At 43.5% G+C, this 24,284-nt stretch overlaps 1 protein-coding gene across 1 annotated transcript in view; it reads left to right on the top strand.

Annotated features, from left to right (window-relative positions):
• rsrc1 (arginine/serine-rich coiled-coil 1) overlaps positions 1–24,284 on the top strand; it is a 106,041-nt gene that overhangs the window by 39,100 nt on the left and 42,657 nt on the right. The window contains exon 6 of the mRNA XM_079271373.1: positions 10,669–10,720. Coding sequence (XP_079127499.1) covers positions 10,669–10,720 — 52 coding nt within the window. The remainder of the gene's footprint in view (positions 1–10,668; positions 10,721–24,284) is intronic.

Below are 24,284 nucleotides of genomic sequence, written 5' to 3'. Positions count from 1 at the left end.
ACACACACACACACACACACACACACACACACACACACACACAGAGACAGGTTATCCACCTTCATTGTGGTGGATTGCATTTTGTTGTGGATATTTGCAGGATTTCTGCATGTGAACATACCTGTTTGCTCATGGATGAATGAAAGGAGAATCTTTCAGACGCACACCCTCCCTCTCTCCCTCTCTCCTTCTCCCTCTCCCTCGTCCTGTCAGCATGGGGGCCTTTCCTCAGTCTTCTCCCAATCCGTGAATCGGTAGCCCGCTGGAAACGCTCTCCCGGGACAGCCCTGAAAATTTAATCGCCGACGTTTTCCAGCGTTTCTCTCGCTCCTCGCTTTAATACGGGGTCAGAGAGCCGTGCAACAAAGTGAAAAGGTTCTCTCTCCTCTTTTTGGGTGGAAAGGAACCGAGGTTTGATGTGCCCCTTATTCCTGGGGATGAATTATAGACAGGGGTCAGCGAGGGTCCTGGCTCTCTGTGGATGTCACATGCCCTCCCTCCCGCGCCTCATTGCATACTAAACCTGCAGCTCCCAGCACCTTTACGCCAATGACCCCCCCCCCCCCCCCCCCGCCCCACCACGCACTACGCAAATGACCCTGAATATGCCACACAAATGACCGATCCCGAACATTCAAACAGTTCGCAGTAACTCTCCACTTGAGCGAGCGGCAGACCAGATCAAGTTGACCTCAACGTCGTCGAGCTCAGTCGCAGAAGTGTTCCATATTATTGACTCTGATTGAAGTGGGAAAAGAGACTGGGGTGATTTTTGCAGATGTTTCTCACAGTTTACCTCAAAACTGCGAATGCTATTAAAGCTATTATTACATGTAGGGCTATAATACAGTTACTAAGCACTGTTTGGCTACAGCGGTCTCTTGATTCACCGCTCCCTACTTCTTGTTCCACTGTGGTAATTCTTTGAGGGCACTGTACAGTGCATGGATTTCTTACTGAGTTCAGACACTTAAATAAAATGACGGACATTAAATATAGTGCACGATATAGTAATGGTCTAGTTTGGCTTTGGAGACTGTTCAGGTCTGGAGGTGTGATTGATGTGGTACTCCATAAAGGGGGGGGGGGTCTGAATTATTCAAGAGAGGATTACTTGCATAAACAGTATTAATCAATATGTGTATTGGCAGTTACATCTTGGCAAACATTAGGTAATGTGTGTCTCGTGTTGACATGAGTTTTCCTCTTAAAGGCAAGCGGAGGAATGTGAACTCATTTCCATAAGACATAAGTGATCCCGGGTCAGTTTATATTGCAGATAAATATAATGTACAGTATCTGTACGGGCAGATTTTTCACGTTTTTCACACTTGCATCAGGCCAAAGTTACTCTGAATTGTAAATCATATTATAATTTTATTCAAATTTGTTTAACTTATACAGTGCTAATGCTAAGGAATGTAGACGTGAATGTCTTATACACAGTTGGGATTGCACACGCGAGTGTGTTTGTGTAAATGTTTCTTGGCAAGAGGACCCAGAGTAACAGATTATTACATCGCATTTGAATCGTAGTCTTTATCAGGATCAGCTCAGAGTTCACCGTTACACACAAACACACATTGGTTTGTTTACCAGTGTATTTTTTTTTTGAATATATATATATCTCTGGGAATTTGAATACGTGAATACTGAGTGTTTGAATTTATGGGTGTGTTTATGCTCATGGGGAGATTGCACCCCAGTCGTCCGCTGCCTGGGGAGCGCAAGACTCTGATTACGATTCGGGACAGAGAACTGTAAATAATGGAGCTCGTCTCCCTCTGAGGTAGAGTTGCAGGGCGGTTTAAATAAAAAAACGCTGTTTCCCCCGCTCTGTGCCTGGCAACATATATCCCTGTAGATTTCTAAACAGGCATTTATGACTCTCTGTTGATGTACTGCTCTTAAGATTAGTGCATCAACCATATTGACACTTATCGTGGTGTCAAGTCACATGATTGGACCGGGTCTCTATCAAGGAATTGCTTTTAATTGATTTAGATCATTTGCAATAGCAGTCGTACGCTGTTCTGTTGTTCACTAATAACAACAACAACAAAAGGAAACTTTCAGACTGATTCGACAATCAAGCCTCTGTTCAAATGGTTATTGCGCTTGATTCTTCATGATGGATACTAACGTTGCCTCCTCCTGTTGAGTTAACTGTGTGAGCGCACGACTGCTGCAGTAATTAGGTGTGCAATTAAGATGTATGTGGTCTGCGGTTTGCGTATTTTCAGCAGATCGACTGAACGCGATAGGTGGCGATGCAGAGAAAAAGACTGAAGTTAATTGCTCCCAGTGCTCTGCGTTAGTTTCTGCTTTTGAACACTCGCGCTCGCTCGCGCGCACACACACACACACACACACACACACACACACACACACGTTTGAGTTGGGCTATGCCTTGCTGTAGGAGAAATGGAGCCATAGTGAAAGAGGTGGCCTACAGCAGCTAATCAGTCCAGATGCACAGCTTCTATGAGCGAAGTGGTGGAAAGCCAGCAGCTCAATCAATACACGAGGAATCAGCCTCATCAGGGTTACTGGCTCAATCAGCAGCTGTACTCATCGTTCTACCACACACACACACACACACACACACACACTGCCCGGGGAAGGGTAGAAGAAGAGAGGGGTAGAGGAAGAACAAGGGAGCGAGAGAGCAGAGGAGGCAGATCAGTCTGGGGTTTCAGGTTGAGGTCACGAGTCACAGAAAACTGAAATGACACATCTGTGTTGTCATTGGAGCCTTTGCGTTGATGTCTTGATGGGACACAGTAGACCAGGGGTGTCAAACATACGGCCCGCCCCTGCAGTAGACCTTTTGTGAAAGCTTTGAGAAGGTCCCTTTAAAGTTTGTGATTTTAATCGTATTAACAGCAGACACATTGTTTAAATAGAATTGTTTGCATATGAACGGTACTTACACCAAATTGTACTCAGTAACAAGTAATTCATCAAACCCTTCGTGATCTCATTTGTTTGTGGAAAAATAGGTCTCGGTATTAAATGATGAATTCAAATGTTTCTGCACGAATCAGAAGCTTAAATTGATCCCTTAAGTCTCAAAGGTTGTGTAGTAAACCTACTTTTTGCTGCAGCATTTCTTACCTATAGTTCACACAGTCAGTGATCACTACAATCATTACCATATCTGACTCTTTGTTCAACCTGCTGTCAGAGAAATCTTATTTCTGTGTTGTGTAGTTGTCCCTCTAATAATGATATACGGTAATTTTGTCACTAAGTTCGACAATTCTTCAAACCATTGTTGCCTAAATGGCCTTTCCTCAGACAGTATCAGTATGACTAGATGAGCTGCTTAACTTGTCATTGTCAGCCGGATGGTAAAGTTGTACTTGTTGAGTAAAGTACTCCAGGGATACAATACATGGGCTCACCATCAGTGGAGCAAAGTATTAAAAACTCTCTTGAAGTAGCGCCATATGGTTTTTAACGTCATGACACAGGAATATGCTCGGATACCAAAATGTAAAAAGCATACTTCTTTTAATCCCAGTGTTTGCCAAACTAAAACGTTTTGGGGGCATTGTGTCTTCTAAAGACCCTCTGATTCTCTTCATGTGAAAGTGTTGTACTGCATCGACGATGTATTCATGCAAAGGTGCTCCGCATCACTCTTTATTCTTTTGTCATCTGAAAAGGTAGCGTCAGCAGGCTGCATTGCACATGGCTTTCTTCAGGGATGGCTGATGGCGTCCCTTGGCGAGTTGAAGAGTTTACTCCGGCAAATAGCCGTGTTGGGCTACTGACAGATAGGCAACAGCAGCTGTAGTTAGGAAGGACGACACACTCACACACCAAGCATGTGACAAACACTCCTCAATAGGACTCAATATGGCAGTGAGCTGACTTTGAGCTGTCGTGGTGGAGAATACAAGAAGTTGAGGGGAGTTCGGAGGTCAGACGTTTTAAAATGATCATTTCTTTTCTTTGTTCTGTTTCCGTCCTTAATTGTCTCATTAAACACCAGCTCGTTATCTCTCACTGTATCTCCTTCTCTTTCTTTCTTCGTCTCTGTCTCTGTCTGTCTTTCTTCCTCTCTAATATGATCGTATAGGATAAAGAGGTGAAAATCGCTCAGAGAGAGATATATATATTCTGGGCAGATAAAGGAGGGCAAGGGGTGGTGGTGGTGGGGGGATGTTGATAATCTGCAAACAGATTTCCATGCTTATTACACTAATGATTTCATAATTTGATGTGGCGGTGGGGGTGGGGAGGAGGTGAGTGGGGTGGGGTGGTCTCTTTCTCTCTCTCATCTCAGCGGCGCGGCTAAATGATGGAGTAATTTGAGTGACCTCTGACTCGGGGCAGGCCCAGACGTAATTGCATGTCATTCTGGCAGGGAAGGGGGGGGGGGGGGGAGGGAGGGGGGGTTCACAAAATACAAAGTAGTCCCGGTCTTTCCCTCCTCTCCTGCATATCGCTTATTTTTCTGTCTCCTTTTCATGTGTCCTCGTCACTGTCTTGCGTTGCCTGTCTCACGTCGGCTCGCTCCTCGAGTGTCTCCAAAAAAAACACCCCCCCCCCCCCCAAACAAAAGAAAGATTGCATTAATTTTCAAATGATGATATTACATTAAGCGTCGAGATCTCATATATCAAAACGTGAGAACTACTCCTTTACTGTATGTGCTTCATCTTAATGGTATCGCTGGATGTCAAGGGCATGGAGGAAATTAAATCGGAAAGTGCAGATAGACCAAAGAAGATATTATCTCTGGATGATTGCAGTTTTGATAGGTATTCCAGTGAATTTCATTTTCTCCGGATGGGGAGAAGATGAGTTAGCCTGCACATTTGCTCATTTTTCTTCGACATGATTTATATGAGTTGAGTATAAAACTCTCTCCGTCTTACACCCCCCCCTTCACCCCCACCGCCTCCCCCTTTTATCAGGAACACATACATGCATGCGCTCACACACACACACACACCCACATACACACACACACCCCCACACACACACACACGCGTGCACACGGGGCAGTAAATTACTGCCTTTGAGTTGTATCTCGGCTGGGGCAGTTTATATTTGTATGTGTACTTCTTGTATGGTTGTATGTGGGAAAACTGCAGTGCATGGGGCTTTGTGTGTTTGTTTGCACGTGCATGTTTTAGCGTGCGTGTGTGTGTTTGTATGAATACATGCGCGTGAGATAGCAGCAGAGCCATCAGCGGGAATGATTCCGGGGAGACGGGGGAGTGTCATTACTCAGACTTGTTTACATTCTAAATACGTAATGAAATCTTGTTGGTAATAATGACGGGAATAAAAGTTTGGGAAATTCTAAAAGTGGTGAAGTTTGAGAAATGAGCCCCGGCCTGTGAAATAGCATTTGGGGGCAGGAAACGACATTATTATGCAGTGCTCCTGCCTGCCTGAGACATGAAGATGAACTGCTGGTGGGCCATAAAATGCTGTTAGCCCTAGCCTGAAGTATGGCACATTGTAAAAGAGCCTTGATCCCATATTGCCATTATATATAAAAGTATAGCCATACACAACATTATTTTTCATATAAGATGAGCTCCGATACAGTGGCCCAGGCCCCCCAAATACATACACTGGTAGGCAGATTTCTTTCCCCCCCTCCTTATAAAATATATAAATAAACATATTGCCATGGAACCCATCTCTGCCCTGATCTTATAGACCTCGATATTAAAAACCGAAGTATTGCATTTTCTAGGGGCTCTGTTTTCCCCTGTCCTCTTTTGGGTTTGGGATATATCAGTGTGTTTGTTTAGGGGGAGCGGGAGGGAGGCGCAGAGGAAGAGGAGTCGATGAGAAGAATGCAACAAATGAAAGAAAATGGAAACAGATGAAGACTTTAAAAATATGACATGAATATTGAGCATATCAACTCCAGCATAAAGAGTGTATATTGAAACTGTTTATTGACAGATAATAATGGTCACAGTGGCGCAATTAAGATTAATGTTACCGCTGATGGGCTCAAGATAGTGTTTTGAAACTGTCAGGTGAGTTTATTCAAACCCACATTGAATCGTATTCATTCATTTATTCATTCAGATTCTTTACTTTTGGGTGGAATACAGGGAGCAGGGAAGAGCAAATGCTGATGTTGTTTATAAGAATGTATTCACACATTTTTACAGCAGCAGTGATTTTATGTCCCTACAAATTGTTAAAGAAAAAAAGACGTTTCTTTGGTAAACTTACTTCACCGAGAGGACATAGAGACAAAGTCACCGATCTGTCCTTCTGGATGTCTCTGTGCTTCGTGAGCATAAACCATTTACATAAACATATTTAATTTGGTTCATGTCAGCACTAAGAAAATTGATTATTTGTTTGATTATATCTATGAAATCACATTTCTATTTTTATCATATTTAAATGCATGTTTACAATTAGACAATAGCTAGCTAATTTGTTATGTTGTCATTTTCAACAGTAATCCTGAAACTGTGATGCTCTTAAAGGTGCCAGATTTCGATTGCCTCTCGACATGTCGACAGCGAGCCGCCGGCTCGTAGCTAACGGTGTTAACGGTGCAAGCAATGGCGGAAGTGCTGACACAGCTAACAGTGTTTACCTGGGGGCGGGGGGGGGGGGGGGGGGGTGTAACTACGCTTCCGTGACAGCACTGGCAGTCGGGACAGCGTAACCACCATATGAGAGCAGTGCAGAGCCTGGAACTGAACATGGTGGTCGTTGCTTGAGTGACGGATAATGTCAGCAGGCGAAGTCTAAAAGTAACTAAAAGTGTTGCTCCTCTGCTTGCATGAGTCTTGATGTATGCTGCTGTTAAACCTTACTTTTTAAAGTCTTTCTCTTTTTCCTGTGTCTTCCTGCTTCGTCGTAAATATGTTCTTGTTTTGGTAGAATAGAGCGGGTTCATTTGGTGAGAAAACGGTCTAACAATCTGACCAGAGTCTGGCCATTTACGGCCTATCTGACCGTTGTTTGGCCTCCCTAACAGGCATTTATTAATTTGCTGACCCACCATACTTTGCTTTGTCTGGTCCGCCTCGTGTCCAATAATGATAATAGTCCCTTTGGCCAGACCATGACTACAAATATATGACATTTCCTGCAGGCAGTGCCTCATTATACACTGTGCCGCATTGTTTTTAACCAAGCCGAGTGCGGGTTATTTATTTTTCTAATGGGACGTGTTTATTTTTGACTAATGGGACAGACGCTGTGCACTTAGGCTCAGCTAAGCGTGTCTCGGTGTGTCTGTCGTCGCTGTGGTGAGGTAAGGGAACAAGCTGGAGGCCTACCGCGAGCACACAGGACTTCCTGCCACATTCAGGGCAGGAGTTAGCCCGAGTCGAGCGGGTGTGGGTGTCAGTGCTGGCAATAATAATCCCAAAAATAGTAGGTTCATTTATGACAGCTACTGGAAAAGGAGGATGTTTATAAAAAAGAAAAATCCCTTCCTTTACACCTCGAGGGAGAGAAAAATACATTTCCTACTGTATGTTGTTGGTCACACGTATGTGTGGCAGGGATTGGCCCGGTGTGTGGAGGAAAGGAAAGGAGGCAGGATTTTAACTTCTCTATGATGGCCGGCTTGTCACCCCGCCTTTGAATGTGTCCGTTCGGCACGACCGTGAAACGTGGTTTGATGACGCTAAGACGGCTGTGGCTCGGTTAGTAAAACAGATGATCCATTACTCGTAGGTTTTGTGGTGCGGTTCTCCTTGTCCTGAATGTCAAAGGGACCACGAGCAAGACACTGAATTGAGAGTGCTTGTAAAGTCCTTGGCACATCTGCTATATGACTAACCATTCGTTTCTACAGTTGTACTTTCTAAAACTCCTCTCTGATGGCTATGTCTGAGCCATTCTTCCTGACCTTTCCTCTTTGTCGCGCTCTCCCTCAGTTTGTCTCTGAAGCTCTGAAGAAAACAAAAAACAAAAACACGAAATCTATCTGTCTGTCTTGTCCTTTGCCCCCCTCTGCCTGTTTCCCCTCTCCTCACAGTGTGATAATCTAAAGCCCCTGCGCTGCTCATTTCCAAAACACACTCCCAACTTCCTCCCTCTAAATGCGCGCGCACACACACACACACACACACACACACACACACACACACACACACACACACACACACACACACACACACACACACACACACACACAGAGAGAGAGAGAGTCCTTCCCTCCGAGTCTCATGTTTGTTTGTGTGAGTCGGAAAAGGCGCAGTTCTAATTGAGGGGCGAAGCCTCTTCAGATGCAGCGGGTGCCTCTTTCCCAGTGGGGGGAACACAGTTCTGCCTCTGGGGAGCACAATTAACGCCTTTTTATTGTTTACTAATGAATTACACACAGAGGAAGCGGGCATGTGTGTGTGAATTAGAGAGAAAAATAGAGTTTGTTGGGAAGCGAAAACATGCGAAGTCGTGCTTGTGTGTGTGTTCTGGATCATTATGTTTGCTTAGTTGTGAGTTGACTTCTAAGTATCTTTTACATCCCTTGATAATTTGATATTAATTGGCCTGTTTCCGCCTTGATTTGGTTTCTTTAGGCAGGAAATCACACGCTTCTCCTGATTCTAACTTTTTTATCTTTCTCTTTTCTGCTTTTATTTAAAAATAATAATTCAATGCAGAATCACACATGGAAGAACACTGCTGCGATGCTCAATACTAAAACCTTTTAAGAATGTTACACACCGCTGGCCGCATGCCAATCATTGATGTTAGAGCAGGTGTTTTTCCATGAGCGCTTTGACATCACCGACTTGTGTCGGCAGGACAAGAAGTTGCTTGAAAAGTTTTAACGGCGGGAGACAACGCAGCGGTAGTTTTCTATTCTGTGTGATTCAGTGTTGTATTACCCGCAGCTGGCAGGACTGTGTGTGTGTGTGTGTGTGTGCATTGAGGATGCATGGACTAACACATGCCTTAAGGCCTATGTAAACAAATGCTAATGTAATTACTGACGGGGGCGTTTTGAAAATCTGTAACTAAGATGATTGCACAGCATACACTGATCAGGTTAGTTACGACGTGATGTGCTGTTGGTTTAGAAGACCGGTTGCACCAAGACTGATTCCTGTGTCATTCTCAGTGTTTAGCAGGCTAAGCCCTGTTCCATTTAATTGGGTTCAATTGGGTTATTTTACAGCTTGTAAACCTTGCTTTTGCTGTAAAGAAGATGCTTGAAAGCAACAAAAAAAAAGACAGATTTTAGCCCATATCACTTTTTCACGAGGGGTAATAGAAAGTGTCTCTGTGTGTGTGTGTGTGTGTGTGTGTGTGTGTGTGTGTGTGTGTGTGTGTGTGTGTGTGTGTATACGTCTGTGTGTGGGTGAAGGCCTCAAGTGTTCCTCCTCTTCTCAGCATAATAGTGATTAGTAATTTCAGCTGTCGAACAGTGCCAGTCAGCGTGAGCGTGATCCACTATGTCACCTGCTACAGGGGATACACACACGCACGCACACACACGCTCACACACACACACCGATGTTGCATTAAGTGTGCGTCTGCAGTGCCTTGATGTGCGTTCTCCATCTAGAATACAGCACCCTGACATCGCTACATTAAAGGGGGTCATTATATTTCCCTGGCTGCCACCGAAAAGGTGACGTTTTTACAAAGTGACAAGTTTACAGTTTGATAAATCAGATTTATTTTTTTTGCTGTGGGTGGGGTGGGTACCCGGGAGAAGGAATGGTGGGAGGAAGAGGCAAGTTGTCTGTGGAGGAGGGGGGAGGGAGGGAGGGAGGGAGCGCTGCCTGTCAGCGACGCCCCGGCCCTGTCGTCTAAATGATGCTCCCAGGCAGCAGATTCAGATCCCATCCCCATTAGCATTTAATTTCTCTCTAATCCTACACACCGTCTCCACTGCTGCATGGTAACGAGGGCCGCCGTGCCACGGCAGCGCCGGAGAAAAGAAAAAAAGAACCCTCCGAGAGCAATCTGCAGCCTGCTCGCCTTTTACAGCCCTGTCGTAGCCATCATTCTTCCTTGACAATTAAGACCCTCAAATCTAATAGCAGTGATATTGGAATTACAGCAAGACCCTTTTGAGGGCATGTCGGGAAAATGGGCTGCGCCTCCCAATACAGCTGTCAAAGCACAAGGTCCTCCCCCCCACTCATGCCCGCTAAGCGGTTCAGATGCGCACACACACACACATGGGATGGGGAATATGTTGAGTCTTTGGCTGTGATCTTTGTAAAATGTGCTCTCTGTGCCCTCTTATCCAACTCTCCAAAGACTTGCTACAGCAGCTTTTGTTTTCTCTCTTCTCCTCTCACTCTCTCTCTCTCTTTGTCTCGAAATTTCTCTTCATCTCTTCCTCATTGATTCTCCCTGGTGTGTCAGAGATGTTGTTGCTTTCTGTTTTTCCACCAGCAGGTTTTTTGTTATATACAGATGATTAGGCTCGTAGATTGGTGAAGTTGTCCCCTGGTGCTCTGTGAGGACAGTTTAAGGGGGGAACATTCACTCTAATGGTTGCAGTTAAGGATTATCATGGGTAAAATATGTCGACGCCTAAGGGACACAACAGTTTTGCAGATTACATAGATAACGTTGTGTCAGTGGGGAGGCTGTCGGTCCTGTTATGAACTGCGCTTTGTGATAACTCAGGCAGCAGGATGGGATACTAACCTAACTTTCTCTTCTTCCTGTCTGTCCGTCACTCTCCTGCAGACTCCAGCAGAGCAGGCGAAAGTCCGAATGCACATGGTCCTGGAGGCCGCAGGTAAGATGGGATGATTGCTCTGTTTCTCTTCCCAAATGTTCTGTTCCAATGTGGTTCAGAGCTGTTGGTGTTATGGTCACTCACTCATTCGGGGATGCTAGCTTGAAGGCAGAAAGTGAGAATACTGTGAAGAGCAGCCTCAGTCTGTAATCTGCCAATTTGTTCGACTACATCTGCTGTCATTCATAAACACCCCCCTGTGACATCACCTAAGGGTTGTGCAGTCACAAGTATTTACCACGTGTTTATGGGGATATATTTGGCGATATTGTGAGTTTTCACTCTGATTCTTTCTTTACTTTTATGCATGTAGATGACAGGAAACTTGTCGAGCCGTGTACTGTTTAGACATTTGGTGAAATTAAACATTTATCGATGTTATGATCAACGATCAAATATAATGGATGCAAAGAAAACATCCATTTGTGTCATCTTCGAGACATCTTTATTTTTAAATTCCCATGGCACGTCTGTGTCACCGTGTCCATCCAAAGGCACCTTCCTACAGAGACCAGAGAGTTGATATAAGTCTAACTGACTGTTGAATGGGCAGCTGGTATTGTCTCATAATAAATTCAGTCCCCTGAGTCGAATCAAATTTAAAATAGTATTGTGGGAGACTTTGTGATGTCAGCTAATGTTGTATCGTCTTAAGAAATTGATCAAATATCTAATCATCACCCAACTTCTTTATGCTGCACAATGTGCCCAATGTAAAGCCACTTTCTACATATAAAGATATATTGATATTGTATACCCGGGAATAATATGGAGACTTTATTTTTTTTAGCCGTATTTCGCAACTATCCGAGCTTGAAATGAGCCGCAGTCTCATGTACGCACACTTCACTGTGGACCTGGACGGGTTTCCTACTTGTTTTCCCACACACAGAGTCACAGCACCCCGCCCAACACACACACACATGGACACACACGACCACAATCTCTCACACAGACAGACAAATGCATACACACACTCTCCTGCTCTCCGCTCTGAGTGCTTCTGGGCCCATATTCACTGCAGCTTAATTTCAAACACTCCTCCCAGTACATAAGTCATAGTTGTCACCATGCACGCGGTGTATATATTCCAGTGTGTATTCGAGGGGTAGAGTTGCGAGCCAGATGTGACAGGCAGAGATTGACTGTGGAGAAAGATGTCTTCATGTTTACAGTCATGTGCACACACACACACACACACACACACACACACACACACACACACACACACACACGGCCCCAGCACTTCAGAACAGAGCTCTAATTTCACCACAGGAAATATATGAAAGAAGCCGGCATCTATACATCATCTATAAAGCACCCAGCAGCCACACACTAACTTCACTTAAGACCTGCCTTATTGTATGCCACAGATCAACGCCGCAATTCCTTTTCTGTGATTTCCCTGATTTTGAACTTTCTGAAGCATACTTTGCATACTTCATCATACTTTGAAACATCGTTTACATGTGGGGAATTTGGGATATTCGGAGGACAATTGGACTTCTGTGTTCGGTTGCTTAAATATTTTCTCAGTTGTACATCGGACACAGCCCCGCACTCCCTGCCACCTCGAGGCTAATGTTGCGCTAATGGTGGGGAAGCATCATGAAATTGAGCATGTGGCTTTGAGTGCAGTGGGCCAGACTGGTGCAGACACAGGCCCAGGGCCAAACGTGGGACTAGTGGCGAGGCTTTAATGCACTGGACATGTCTCTGGTTTTCTTCTCTTTCCTAGAGGCTTCCAGTAGAACAGGTTTATGGCTCAGTCAAAGATGGTCTGAACCAGAGAGCCCATTCTGGCCTGTATCAGGCCTTCAGGTGCCTGTGATAATATCGCTCATAACGATCGACAGTAATATACAATTGGACTACAGATTGTTACTTGATAAAGCAATTTATTTGTGGTACTAGGACTGATTCATGATTTTATTTCTGCTGTCTTTCCTCTGTCTTGTGGTGAACCATTGAGTGCCCTCGCTAATTGAAATCATGTTTTTATAATTTGATATATTTAATGATATCTTTTTCTTCTGAAGTCCTCTGACCCTGCGGCTGCGAAGTCCTCAATTCATCCCTGTCGCATCTCTTCTTCTCCATTTGCTTTTCTCTCGTCCCTCTCGTCCCTCTCCGTCTATCTTCCTCGCTCCCTCCGTCCCACTGTCTTTGTTCCAGCGTTTCTAGCGGACAGAGGGAGATAGGGATAGAAAGAGGGAGGGATGGAGGGCGAGAAGGAAGCAGCAGATGTTGGGAGGTTGTGTGAATGTTAATGTCCTGACGTAGCCGTGGAGCTTAAGCCTCCTCCTCCTCCTCCTTCTTCCCTCCGTTCCTCTCTGAGCGCCCGCCAGGCTTTCTCTCTCGGGGTCTCCTGACATCCTTAAAGCCCGTGGCTCTCCTCTTCTCTCCTCCACCTCTTTCTCTCCCATCCCCTCCCTCCCTCCCTCCCACCTTTTGTCCGTCTATGGACTCTCGCTAGTCAGTAGAGAGCAGATCATCCCATGGCTAAAGCGGCTCAGGCCTTTGTGTTGGGGGGCTCTGTGGACCTGTAATGAGCCCCGTCGGCTGGCCCGCTGGCCTGCTTAGCGCTCACTGGGGGCTTTGAGAGCGTGTATGTGTGTGTGTGTGTGTGTGTGTGTGTGTGTGTGTGTGTGTCGAGTGGGATGAGGAGGTGAGAGGAGGAGGGCAGCACTGGCCCCCAATGAAAGAGCTGGATGGATATGTTTATGGGTCACTTCCTGCTTGGCCTACATATCAAACACACACACACACACACACACACACACACACACACACACATCACATTACACCCCATATTTTCAAGACAAATTCACATGCTAATTTCATCAACAATATCATTTTCACAAAACCATTATTTGTAACTTTAATGCTTCTTATCACTTTTAGGTTAATAACACAGAGCCTAGTATTGTCATCATGTGCATTAACTTCATACACAAGACTTTTAAATAAAAATATTATTCATGATCACTCATTCTGAAATATTTATCTTTCAAAGATGTCCATTAGAAAATGTCAGTTAACAGAGATTATTTCATGACTTATCACAGCCTGCATGGAGCCCTGATGCACAGTGTGGTGTAGTTGGACTGTATATGAAGTATGGAGGTTATGTCACAGCAAGAAGCAGCGATCTATATGTGGCATTCTCTGTATCTGCTCTCTACATGCATCATACATGTGAAGTAGTTGTCCTACATTCCAAATCAAAGCACTCTCAAATTAAAGTATTTTCATTCATATACACACACACACACACACACACACACACACACACACACACACACACACACACACGCGCACGCTCAACCACCCACCACACCCTTACATATGTATTATACTCTTTTCTTTTCAGCCACTTGCAGGGTTCTGGGCTCTTTTCAGAGTGGTGTCCATTTCCACTCAAATGAGCACTGTTGGCGGCAGCGGGCCTCTCCTCATCCACACGTCAATAGGGAGTGTTTGCAGAACACCCACTAAGGACCTGAGGGCCAGGGGTCATCAAAACCTCCGTTTTCGCCCTATTTGAACCTTTGACGGCAGCAAAACAAACAATCCTTAAGATCTCATCAGAGGCTTGAACTTGGCAGGGTCTCACTGTTTTGAATTAACTTCCTCTATTGGTTTGTCTAAGTTTGACACCTGGCTGGAGTTGGTAGGGAGATATTTTCTCTTCTCAACTAAGATTTCTTCGTCGATTTGTCATTTTTTTTATGCTTCTTCATCGTATGGGTGTTAGTCGACTTAGAATTCCTTTGGACGAGGACAGCCCGACTCTTTCCTGGTTTTAATAACGTAGACCAAAACCAGTATTTGGTTTTTAACTGAAGCTACACAATTAAAGTTTAAAAACATTCACTGCTGCAGTTACCTCGGTATCAATGAGTGCAGCAATTAACCACTAATATTTAGCGAAATCAATTTGAAATTTAGTTTTGCTTGAAATTTTTGTGTTTTCAGGGTGTAAAATGTAACTTAAATGTGTGATTGATTTCAGTTTTTCATGAAACCATGATTAAAATACACTTTGAATCTCTTACTTTTAGCAATACTTGAGTATATACGGATAAATAAGCAAATACAATAAAAATTCATGATTATGGTGTAAAAATGATACATTCTTTTGCTGGCAGTGGTGACTCACATTGAACTGCGCGAAATTCAACATCTTGTTTGCATAAGAAAGTTAAGAGAGAATGACAGCGAAACGTCCAATGGTGCCCCAGTCAGAAATGAACAGCGGTGTTGTTACTATACCTACATCATGTATATCATCAGCACCCAATGTTATGGTGCATGCTAGTTTCTTATCATGTCTGTAGGAGTACGTCTCGCTTGTTGTCTGTTTATGTCTCCTCTCTGATGACTGGCATAAAGAGGCAAAGGGGGGGGGGGGGGGGCAGCAGCCAAGCTCAGCAGCATCATGCGATGGGACTAATTCTTCCGCAGTAAATACAGGGTATTAGGGTTCTCTGTCGCAGCAGGGGTCCTCAAGAAACACACACAGCCTTTCTCTCGAGCTCTTCCTTGTGCTTCCAGTGCCCGCTGTCCCTCCCACCGCTCCGGCCCACCCCCTTAGGCCCTGACAGATGTGTGCTGAACAGACCACATACATGGAGGGTGTCACCTTACCCCCTCTGGAACTAAAGGGCTAATGCGCCACATTTAGGAGGCTGCCGCCCTTTGTTCTGCCAGGAAAAGAGGTGATGGGGAGACTGAGACAAGACCCGGTGCTTTAAATGGCCTAAATCTCCTTTATTTCCCATGGCCTGTCTGCTTTTTCCCCCTTTCCTCTATAAACTTTCCTCCTTTCTCATTCTTCCAATTTTCTCTCTGCCACCTCTGTACTTTTATCGCCATCTCCCTAAGCGTCAGCAGTCATCTCTGGTATGCGGGACAGGATTTGTTAGGCAGTGAATAACAGTTATCACACATTATCCATCTTCATCATATCAATGTCACTCCGGTTGTAGCACCACTTTTTGTATGACATGACTAAGGTGATTGTCACGAACGCTTTAAGCTGCGACCTTCATCTTAAAGGGGATTTTCTGTAAAAACGGGAATTACCGAGGGAATTACCCGGTATTAACTCCTAACCACATGTTCTCTCTGCTAAAGGTGTTATTGTAACAACAACAGCAGCAGCACATCACAAACCGACTTTGAGCAGTTTGAACTGAAAAGAAGGCTTTTGCTGTCGAGGTGTATCTTTGAGCCAAAAGATGGTAAACAACTTGGTAACGGCTTTTTTCTTTTAAAGAATACGGTTATTTTGTTGTTCAGGGGTTGTTGTTGGTGTTCTGCGATGTCTTACAATATCACTGCTGCTGAATTTGGATTTCTTAATGTAACCGTAAAGGTTCAGTCAAAGATCAGAAAGAAGGGGGGGGGGGGGGGGCTTAGAATAAAATGGCTAATCATGACTCAAGGAGTTGAATGATTAAAACATCTTGGTCCATAGAGAAAACTGGCTGATGTTTACCCCGCAGCACTTTTTAAAAGGCCAGTTATAAAAGCCTCAACCTAACAATTTAGCAGAAAAGCTTCCAGGTTGGCTGCATTAGAGGGATTTAGTTTGATGCATTCATTTTTGTTTCCTTTTTTGTTTTTGTTGGTTTAACTTTTTTTGTATTCGAGCATAACGCTTTAATCGTAACAACATAGCTTCCACCGTATTCAAACAATTACACAATAGAAATCCTCCTTTGCATCTGTGCAGAAATGTGTCTCCTGACGTCCTTTGGAAGGATAATGGCGCAGGGATGTCCTGTAATTTAGTCTCTGCAGCCATTGATCAGCTGGATTTATGTGTCATTACCTCACTGTTCCAGTCAACAGTCGTAATTATGTCTCAGAGAGAGAGAGAGAGAGAGAAAGAGATCCAGTTACACAGGACCCAAATACCTGAATAAGCTTTTATCAAACAGCCCCTGCCGCTCACTTAATAGCAGATTGACACTGGTGGCGGACCGACTGACCACCCGATGAGAGGGGTGGGTGGGTGGGTGGATGGATGGATGGATGGATGGATGGATGGATGGATGGGTTTGTCGGGCTCCGTTAGAGTGCCATACCTCACAGTAAGAGCGCTGTGCCTCAAGCTGTTGTTCTGACCCCCTCAAAACAAGTCTGTTTATGCTCTCAAATGTGCACGCGAGTTTCAAGAATGATCGTGTTCGAGATGGATCTCTGTGGTCCTCCACAGCTACAACTGGATTTTATTTATTTCGGGAAGAAATAAGCCTTCCAAGTCAAAGGTGTCTGTCAACGGCGGGGCGGATGGAGTGACCTAAGGACTGTATGGATCAGAGTTTTATGTGCAATTGATTTTTGGTTTGCTTTATGGGTATAATAAACACAGGTCGTGCTGTGCCCTGTTGTTGCTGTAAGCCAGGCCTCCTATCCTCCACTGTATACTGCTGCTTTGCAAATTTCACACTACAATAGAAGCTGAAACAACAAATGATAATAGTTCATCAACAGAAGATTAATCTGCAACTATTTTGATTAGTGATTAATGTTGAAATTAGTGTTCAAAAAAAAAAGAAAAAATACAAAACTTAAACAGGTTCCAGGAACATTGGCAGGTTTCCACAGTCTTTGGTTATTTTAAACTGTTGTTCCAACTAAATTTAACATTTTAATAAGTCAACGTCGGCCTTTTTGATTAATTGCTAAAAAGTATGAGTTGCGGCCCGAATTAAGATATGGGAATCAATTATTTGTTGATTCATTGATAAGCAGGTCAACAGAAAATCAGTGGACGGCTATTTTGATAACTGACTGATGATCTTTAAGTCCACATCCATTTTTCTGCATTTATATCATTGTTGATTGATCTATTTGGGCAAAATAAGACATCTACTTGGGAAATTCTCATATTTTCTGACATTTTATAGAGCAATGAACAATGAATCGAGTAGTGGTCGAGAAAATAAGTTAGTTACAGAACCTGAAATCAAATACTATATTCGATGCATGAGTAGGTGCTGCTGGATTCCATGTTTATATATTTAGTTGTCAGTTAGCTTTATTTGTCTCTGAAATTGAAGGCCAATGATGTAAAAAATGCTTGTCACATTAGAAAACAACTTGCCTTGCTTCTTAACAAGTTTACGCCACACGATTTTACCTCAGATTTGGAGATTGCCGACAAAAGCCCCAGAGCAAATCGACGCCCGTTCCGGTGAGCGTTGAGTGCTATCGGATTGAATATCTGGACCAGTCTATATGTGCAAAATGCTCCCCAATGTGCTTGGACCCAAGAAATGTAGGGAAGTTATATTGAAACAAAAACAAAGCACAGAATTGTCCTCCTCAAGCCAACTCAAGCAGCTACCTGCGTTCATTGCAAAATTACTTATTTAACTCCAACTCTCTCTGCAGAACAGACGTTCGTTTTTTTCCTGCAAATCAACGCAGACACCACTACGATCGCTAACCTCTTAAGGCTATCAGTGCTTGGAGGAAAGAACTCTCGTCTCGAGCATGGTTTGCATCTCTTCCTGCATCACTCCTCTTGTATGTTTCATTGACTAAATGTAGTTTGGAGACCAGACGGAGTGAAATATCTAATTCTAATGTGGTAGCCCAATGTGAAAACGCCAACAACTTCAAGATACCCCATTGTTAGACTGAGAGTCGTGTAATGTGATCATCTGAGAACTTTAAAAGTGTTATAGTGTGTGTTATAGTGTGAACAACAGCGATTCACCAATCGATCGGCTACCAATCGGAAAACGGTTGGTTCTCAGGTCAGCCATGGCCGGTGACTGGACATGAAGACATAGACGTAAAGCTCATAAAGCAAGTTGTCACAACTGCAAAACAGTCTTTAAAACATGTGTAACTTCTAACTCAATCAGGCACTTTTCTATTGGAACACATTCAAATGCAGCTCGACTTAACGGAGGTTACGCTGACTTGAATATGATGCGTTCAAGCTCGAGATGTTGGTGAAAATTTCACCGCAATCTAAAATAGATATTACAGAATTAATTATGACCTGTGTTATGGATTTCCTCAAACTATCTCTAAGTAGTTATAGTTCTATCAAAGGAAATCAGAATCGGCAGGTCAAACAATCTGGAAACTGGAATTGGAGAATGTTTAAGAAAATTGCAATGTGTGAATCTCTCCAGTGAGCAATATATACGGTACTAGAGAGAGCCACTTAGAGGAGATTCTCTGATTCTGTTTGTGTATGTGTGCGAGAGTCAGAGATTGAGAAGGCTTTGTTTTTCTTCTGTGGGCAGATTTCAAACAGCATCTGGTGAGAGCTTGAAAAAGACCGTCATGAGTATGTTCAAATACAAACTGAATCATTTTTCCTTCCTCCTCCCTCTTTTTTTCTCTCCTCCTTGTTGTCGGCGTTTGGAGACACATGGTGAAATCTTTCCTCCCTCCTTTCCTCGCTCTCTCTCCCTCTCTCTGCTCTCAACATGTAGACATTTCCATAACAGAAAAAGAATATTTTTAATTTGCTGCTTTCCATAATTTTGCAACATATGGTATCAACGATTTTGATGCAAATGTATGTGCTAATTATTTGCAGACGAGCCTTAAATAGGCCAGCCATTGAAGTGGAATGAAAGCAAATTTGCAATCACCTTAAATTTTGCTAACCATTTACTGTTAAGTAAACTTTGCTAAGTAATTTAATTACCTTGGACCGCTGGCAGGCACTCGGGGCTTTTTCAAGAAGGGGGTGGAGAGGGAGGCTGAATGCAAAGAATGCAGATGGAGCGAGATGAGAAGCAGAGAGTAAAGACGGTGTGTGCTGCTAACAACAGTGTTATTCAATCCTCACCTTGTGGAAGGTATGGAGATGTTATTGCTTGGGCACCTTTCCAGGGAAAAGGCGGGGAAGGGATCGCACCATCTTCCTAAGTTTGTGTGTTTGTACTGGACGTAGCCGTCTTATTGGCCCCCGGAGTCGACATGAAGGGATGGTGAACCTGTGCATTCCTGACACAGTATTCTTCATGTTAGGCCAGGGCGGCACGATAATGCCAAAAAATGTAATTGCATTTAGCCTAATACCGTGGTCATGGTTTGTTAGTCGTGATTCAAATCAGTAACTTTATGTCAAAATTGACTGTGCCTCTGTGGAAACATATTTGACGTGTCTTTTTTGCAAAAACATTGATTTACAACATTCAATCAAAGTAGATTTGATGTGGCTTTTTCATGTCAAATGAACACATCTTTGCGTGTGTCTCCATGACGTAATAGACCGGTTGCCTGTTTTCCCACCTTTCACCCAGTGCAACACTGGGACAAGCCCCGGCTTCCCCCTGCGACCCTGAATAACAATCAGCCGGCATAGAAAGCAGACATTATAGATGGATGAGGATGGGCTGCGGCTGCAACCTTGGCCTTCGTGCACTCATCACACTAGATTCTTCTAATGGCTCTTTAGGTGATTCGATTGATCGGTTGTATTACTTTAAATGGCAACAACAGCTCCGAGGCTTCTTTGGTGTCACTTAGTCGACAATTGAAACATCTTCTGGTTTAAGACACTTGAACACATTTTGGCTTTTTATAGCGAGTAGTTTTGTTTTTAATTATATCCCAACATTTTGTCTGATAATATCCTAGTGTCCTAAATAGTATAAGACGGTTGTTTAATGAAGCTCAGGTCCATAGTTGCACATATTTTACGTCACGGTACCTTAATGTGCCACATCGCTAGTTGTGCTACATCCATGCGTGATTGAGTCACAGGGAACGGCAGATGTAAATGCAGACGAATGGGATGAATGAGGCGGCCAAGGCACAAGACAAGGAATTGCTTGCAGTGCGTCATGTGAAAAATGGAGGAGTGCTTGATTTGATCGTAGTGTCTGGAGGGGGGACAGTCGCTCAGAGGCTAGGGCGGGAAATTGCAAGGTTGGCGGTTTGATTCCCTGTTTTGTTTGTATGCATTCAACACGTTTGTTCAGACATTGTTGTCGGTGTGACAACACACCGACAACAATGTCCCACTCACATAATCAAATTACCAACAAAACAAATCAACTATCACAGGGATATCTAAATATTAATGCAATCAATATGAGAATGAAACTATCAGTCCCACGCTTGAACATCTTCTTTTTTTTTTTCTGTGATCACTCAAGACCACCTTAAATTTTAGGAAATGCATATTCACTATATTCATATACCACTCTCAAGCCTGGCTCTGTCCAAAGGCAACACAATCTGCCTACCAGCACCTCTAAAGCTCACAAATGATCACGTTATGTCTCTTTTTATGATCTGTACAGAAAGCTAAGTGTAAAAAACACAAGTTGTGTTTTAGAGGGGGTTATGTGTCAGACATTTTCTTGGCCAGGAGCAGCCAACAAAGCAAATAAGCGTATTTCCTGAAATGTCCCAACTATTGCTTTAAGGTTCTTAGATTATGCAATTAGAAGTGGCTAATTTTACAGCTCTATTCAAAGCAGTGTTGCATGTTGTTATGGCTAAAAGTCGGCGGTCTGGAGAAAAAGGCAGATATTCCGTGAAATTCTGCAGCTCGACTGCTGAACTGAACCAGAAAGCTGCAAACACACTTGAAGCTTTACATGATCTGATGTTGCTGTTACTTTTTTCATCTTTATCAGTTTGTGTGTGTGTGTGTGTGAGGGGGATGCAAGTACGCTCCAGTGTTTGTGTTTACAGTCTGTGTGTAGGTAAATGGAATACATGTGTTTCTATGTGTTGCATTCACAGGTTTAGCTGCTTTTATAACAAGCTCACCCACTGATTTCAATTAGAAATGTAACTAACAGACGTTTTCACGTGCAAGGCTGTCTTGTGCTATCATATGTAACCAACTGTCATTTCAAAGGAGTCAACACTTCTCTCAAAAGTTTGTGTTTTGTCTCTTCTTCTTTCTTTTTTTTTTGTCCTCCACTATTAGTAAAGTTCAAACGTCTTCTTCTTCTTCTTCTTCTTCTTTCCTTTCACACCAGCGAGGCTCCACAGACACACACAGGAAGGCGAGGGCTGGGATGGAATTGAAGTAATAAAAACCCCTTTGTTTTAGTTTGTATTGGACCATTCATCATCACTTTATTTAATACGCGGCTGTAATTGTGCCATCCCCAACCATCACTAATGGCTGTGTTCGTCTGTGTTTGCTTTGTTGATGGAAATGAATGAAATTAGGATAAACAACCGCAGAGTCGCGTGTAATCAAGCCCTGATTAATGTACCAGCGTCTCAGCGCCGTTTCTCATTCCACAACACCTGATATCTTTCCCATAAACAAATTGTATTTGTCTAAATGAAGAAATTAAATGACGCATTTGATGAGTTTATGATTGACCCGGTCCGGCTCGTGGCTCATTATTCTCTGTCGGCGGAGGCCAAGAGGTATGTGACTAATGCTCTGTCACTTCCCACACAAGGATTTATCACCACCCCTGATTAATGGCAGCCAAACAGCATTTTAATAATTTTATGATTGTGGTTTCTGGCAGTCGCAGGGAGAGAGAGAGATCGAGGGAGAGAAAGGAAGATTGGGGGGGGGGGGGGCGTTTAGAGGGAGAGGGTCCAAAGAGAGAGAAAGCGACAGAAAGTGTTCATCCCAGATTAAATGTTTTATGCCATCGCTGGCTGAGCAGACGGAGGCATGATTATGCGCCGTATGAACATCCCAATGAATCTTCCCCTCGCACTTGAAAAGTATTTCATACACATGTTTAATGAATCCCCCCCCCCCCCCTCATTATTACATTTACCTTTTCCACTGGAAAGCAACAAATCTGTGTAAAACACCTCAACGGTGAGCGATTGCTTCCCCCAGGGGGTGAAATGTGGAGGTGGATCGGGGAATGCGGCTGATTTACAGGTTAGGGAAGGGAGGGCTCAAAACGCTGCTGTGGCAAGATGAAGATTGTGATGTAACTGGTAGATTTTATGACACCGGCTGATGTCTTACAGCAGCGACTGATAAAATAATTTCAGATGATGAGAAGAATGTCGTGGGCATTAATGTAAAAGTCCCGACTCAAGTCCAGTTTGATCGCGCCAAGCTTCACTCCAACAGGACCTCTCCTGTTCAATGCTCCGGCTTCAGACTCCATTTGAACCACTGATTTGCTGTTTAACATGTGACGATAACTGCTAACAGAAGTAAAGTGCAACAATGACGAGTGTTTTCCCAGATGTGAAATTATTTCAGATCAGCAGCATTTCTTTCTGCTTGGTTTTCATTTAGGAGGAGAAGCTCAATGACTTGGTTGGTGAATATGTCATGCTGTAACAGAAAGCTTTATTTTAGATACTGGCATTATACTTCATTCAGTTTTTAGTTTAATTTGGTGTTAAACGAAAATGCTTCAGAAATAAAGAAAAAAAAAACTCTCCGGATAAACCAGTTGTTTATAATACTTAACCTATCTCTCAAAACTCATCCAGGCTCATTTCACTGAGTCTGAAGCATTCAGTCATCAAACACCTGATACCGGCGTCCGATCAGATTGTTTCTTTGATAATGGGATCTAATCTACACTGGGGAAATAAAAGGTAGCTTTAGTTTCAATGAACATTTCTTACGCAACATCAACATCAACCCCCTGCAGTGTTGTCATTTACTAAAAGGAATGCTGACCCTCCAGATGCTTGGGCTTAAAAATCAGCTGCACTTTTCTTTCCTGTTTTTTTGGCTATATATATATACAATTTAATAATGGAGGACAAACAGTCCCGAGGCCCTGGACTAGAATAACTCATTATACTTATTACTGGTTATTAACACATTGCTTATTTCAGATCTGGAATTAATTTGAGGTCAACATCCCTTTAACTCCCTGATTATTTAAGTTGCATATTACGCCCATCTTTTGTAAGATTGATGCATTAGCATGTGTGCTTACATTGGTGTGTATTCTCATGGGGCCGAAGAGTTAAATCTACATGCCAAGTCAGCACATGCTGCACTGACTCCAATGGTTTTGAACAGCGTGTCTTTTTATTCTTGTCACACCAGCAACCTTTCAAAGTGATTGTTAGTTTGAATTAGCTTAGTGCGGGTCATTTTTCCTCCCAACTCAGAGACTCGGGGAATAAACGCAGCGCGGCTGATAAACATTTAGACACCTGTCGTCTCCAATCTCACGTTCCAGGCCTCGGGAACAGATGGAAGTCATGAGTTGCTTCAAACTTCTAATGGACTCCTAATTTTGTACAGATTTCGCTGTTACCCTACCCCAACACACACACACACACACACACACACACGCTCTCGCTCTCGCTCTCTCAGCTTATTAGTTCTCTGTTCTCCCTCCTGTTACATGCTTCTGTCTCCCACTCCCAATCTCCTGCTTCCTTTCTCATTTGTTCTTTTTAAGTTTTTAGACTCGCAGTGTAGATGAATGCGGGTTGTAGGCAGAAGTAAACAAGCCACCATGACCGCGGGGGCGCCTCACTGATGAATCCGAGCATTAACTCTGTGATCTCTATAAAGGGTTTTACTTTGTATCTGCTTTCAACCAGTAATATATAGCAGGGGATCTCGTATCATATTAAATATTAAATTATATAGTAACAT

Source organism: Melanostigma gelatinosum (genome assembly GCF_949748355.1).
Source record: "Melanostigma gelatinosum genome assembly, chromosome: 7".
NCBI classification, from domain to species: domain Eukaryota; kingdom Metazoa; phylum Chordata; class Actinopteri; order Perciformes; family Zoarcidae; genus Melanostigma; species Melanostigma gelatinosum.
This window is presented reverse-complemented; position numbering and strand designations above follow the sequence as displayed.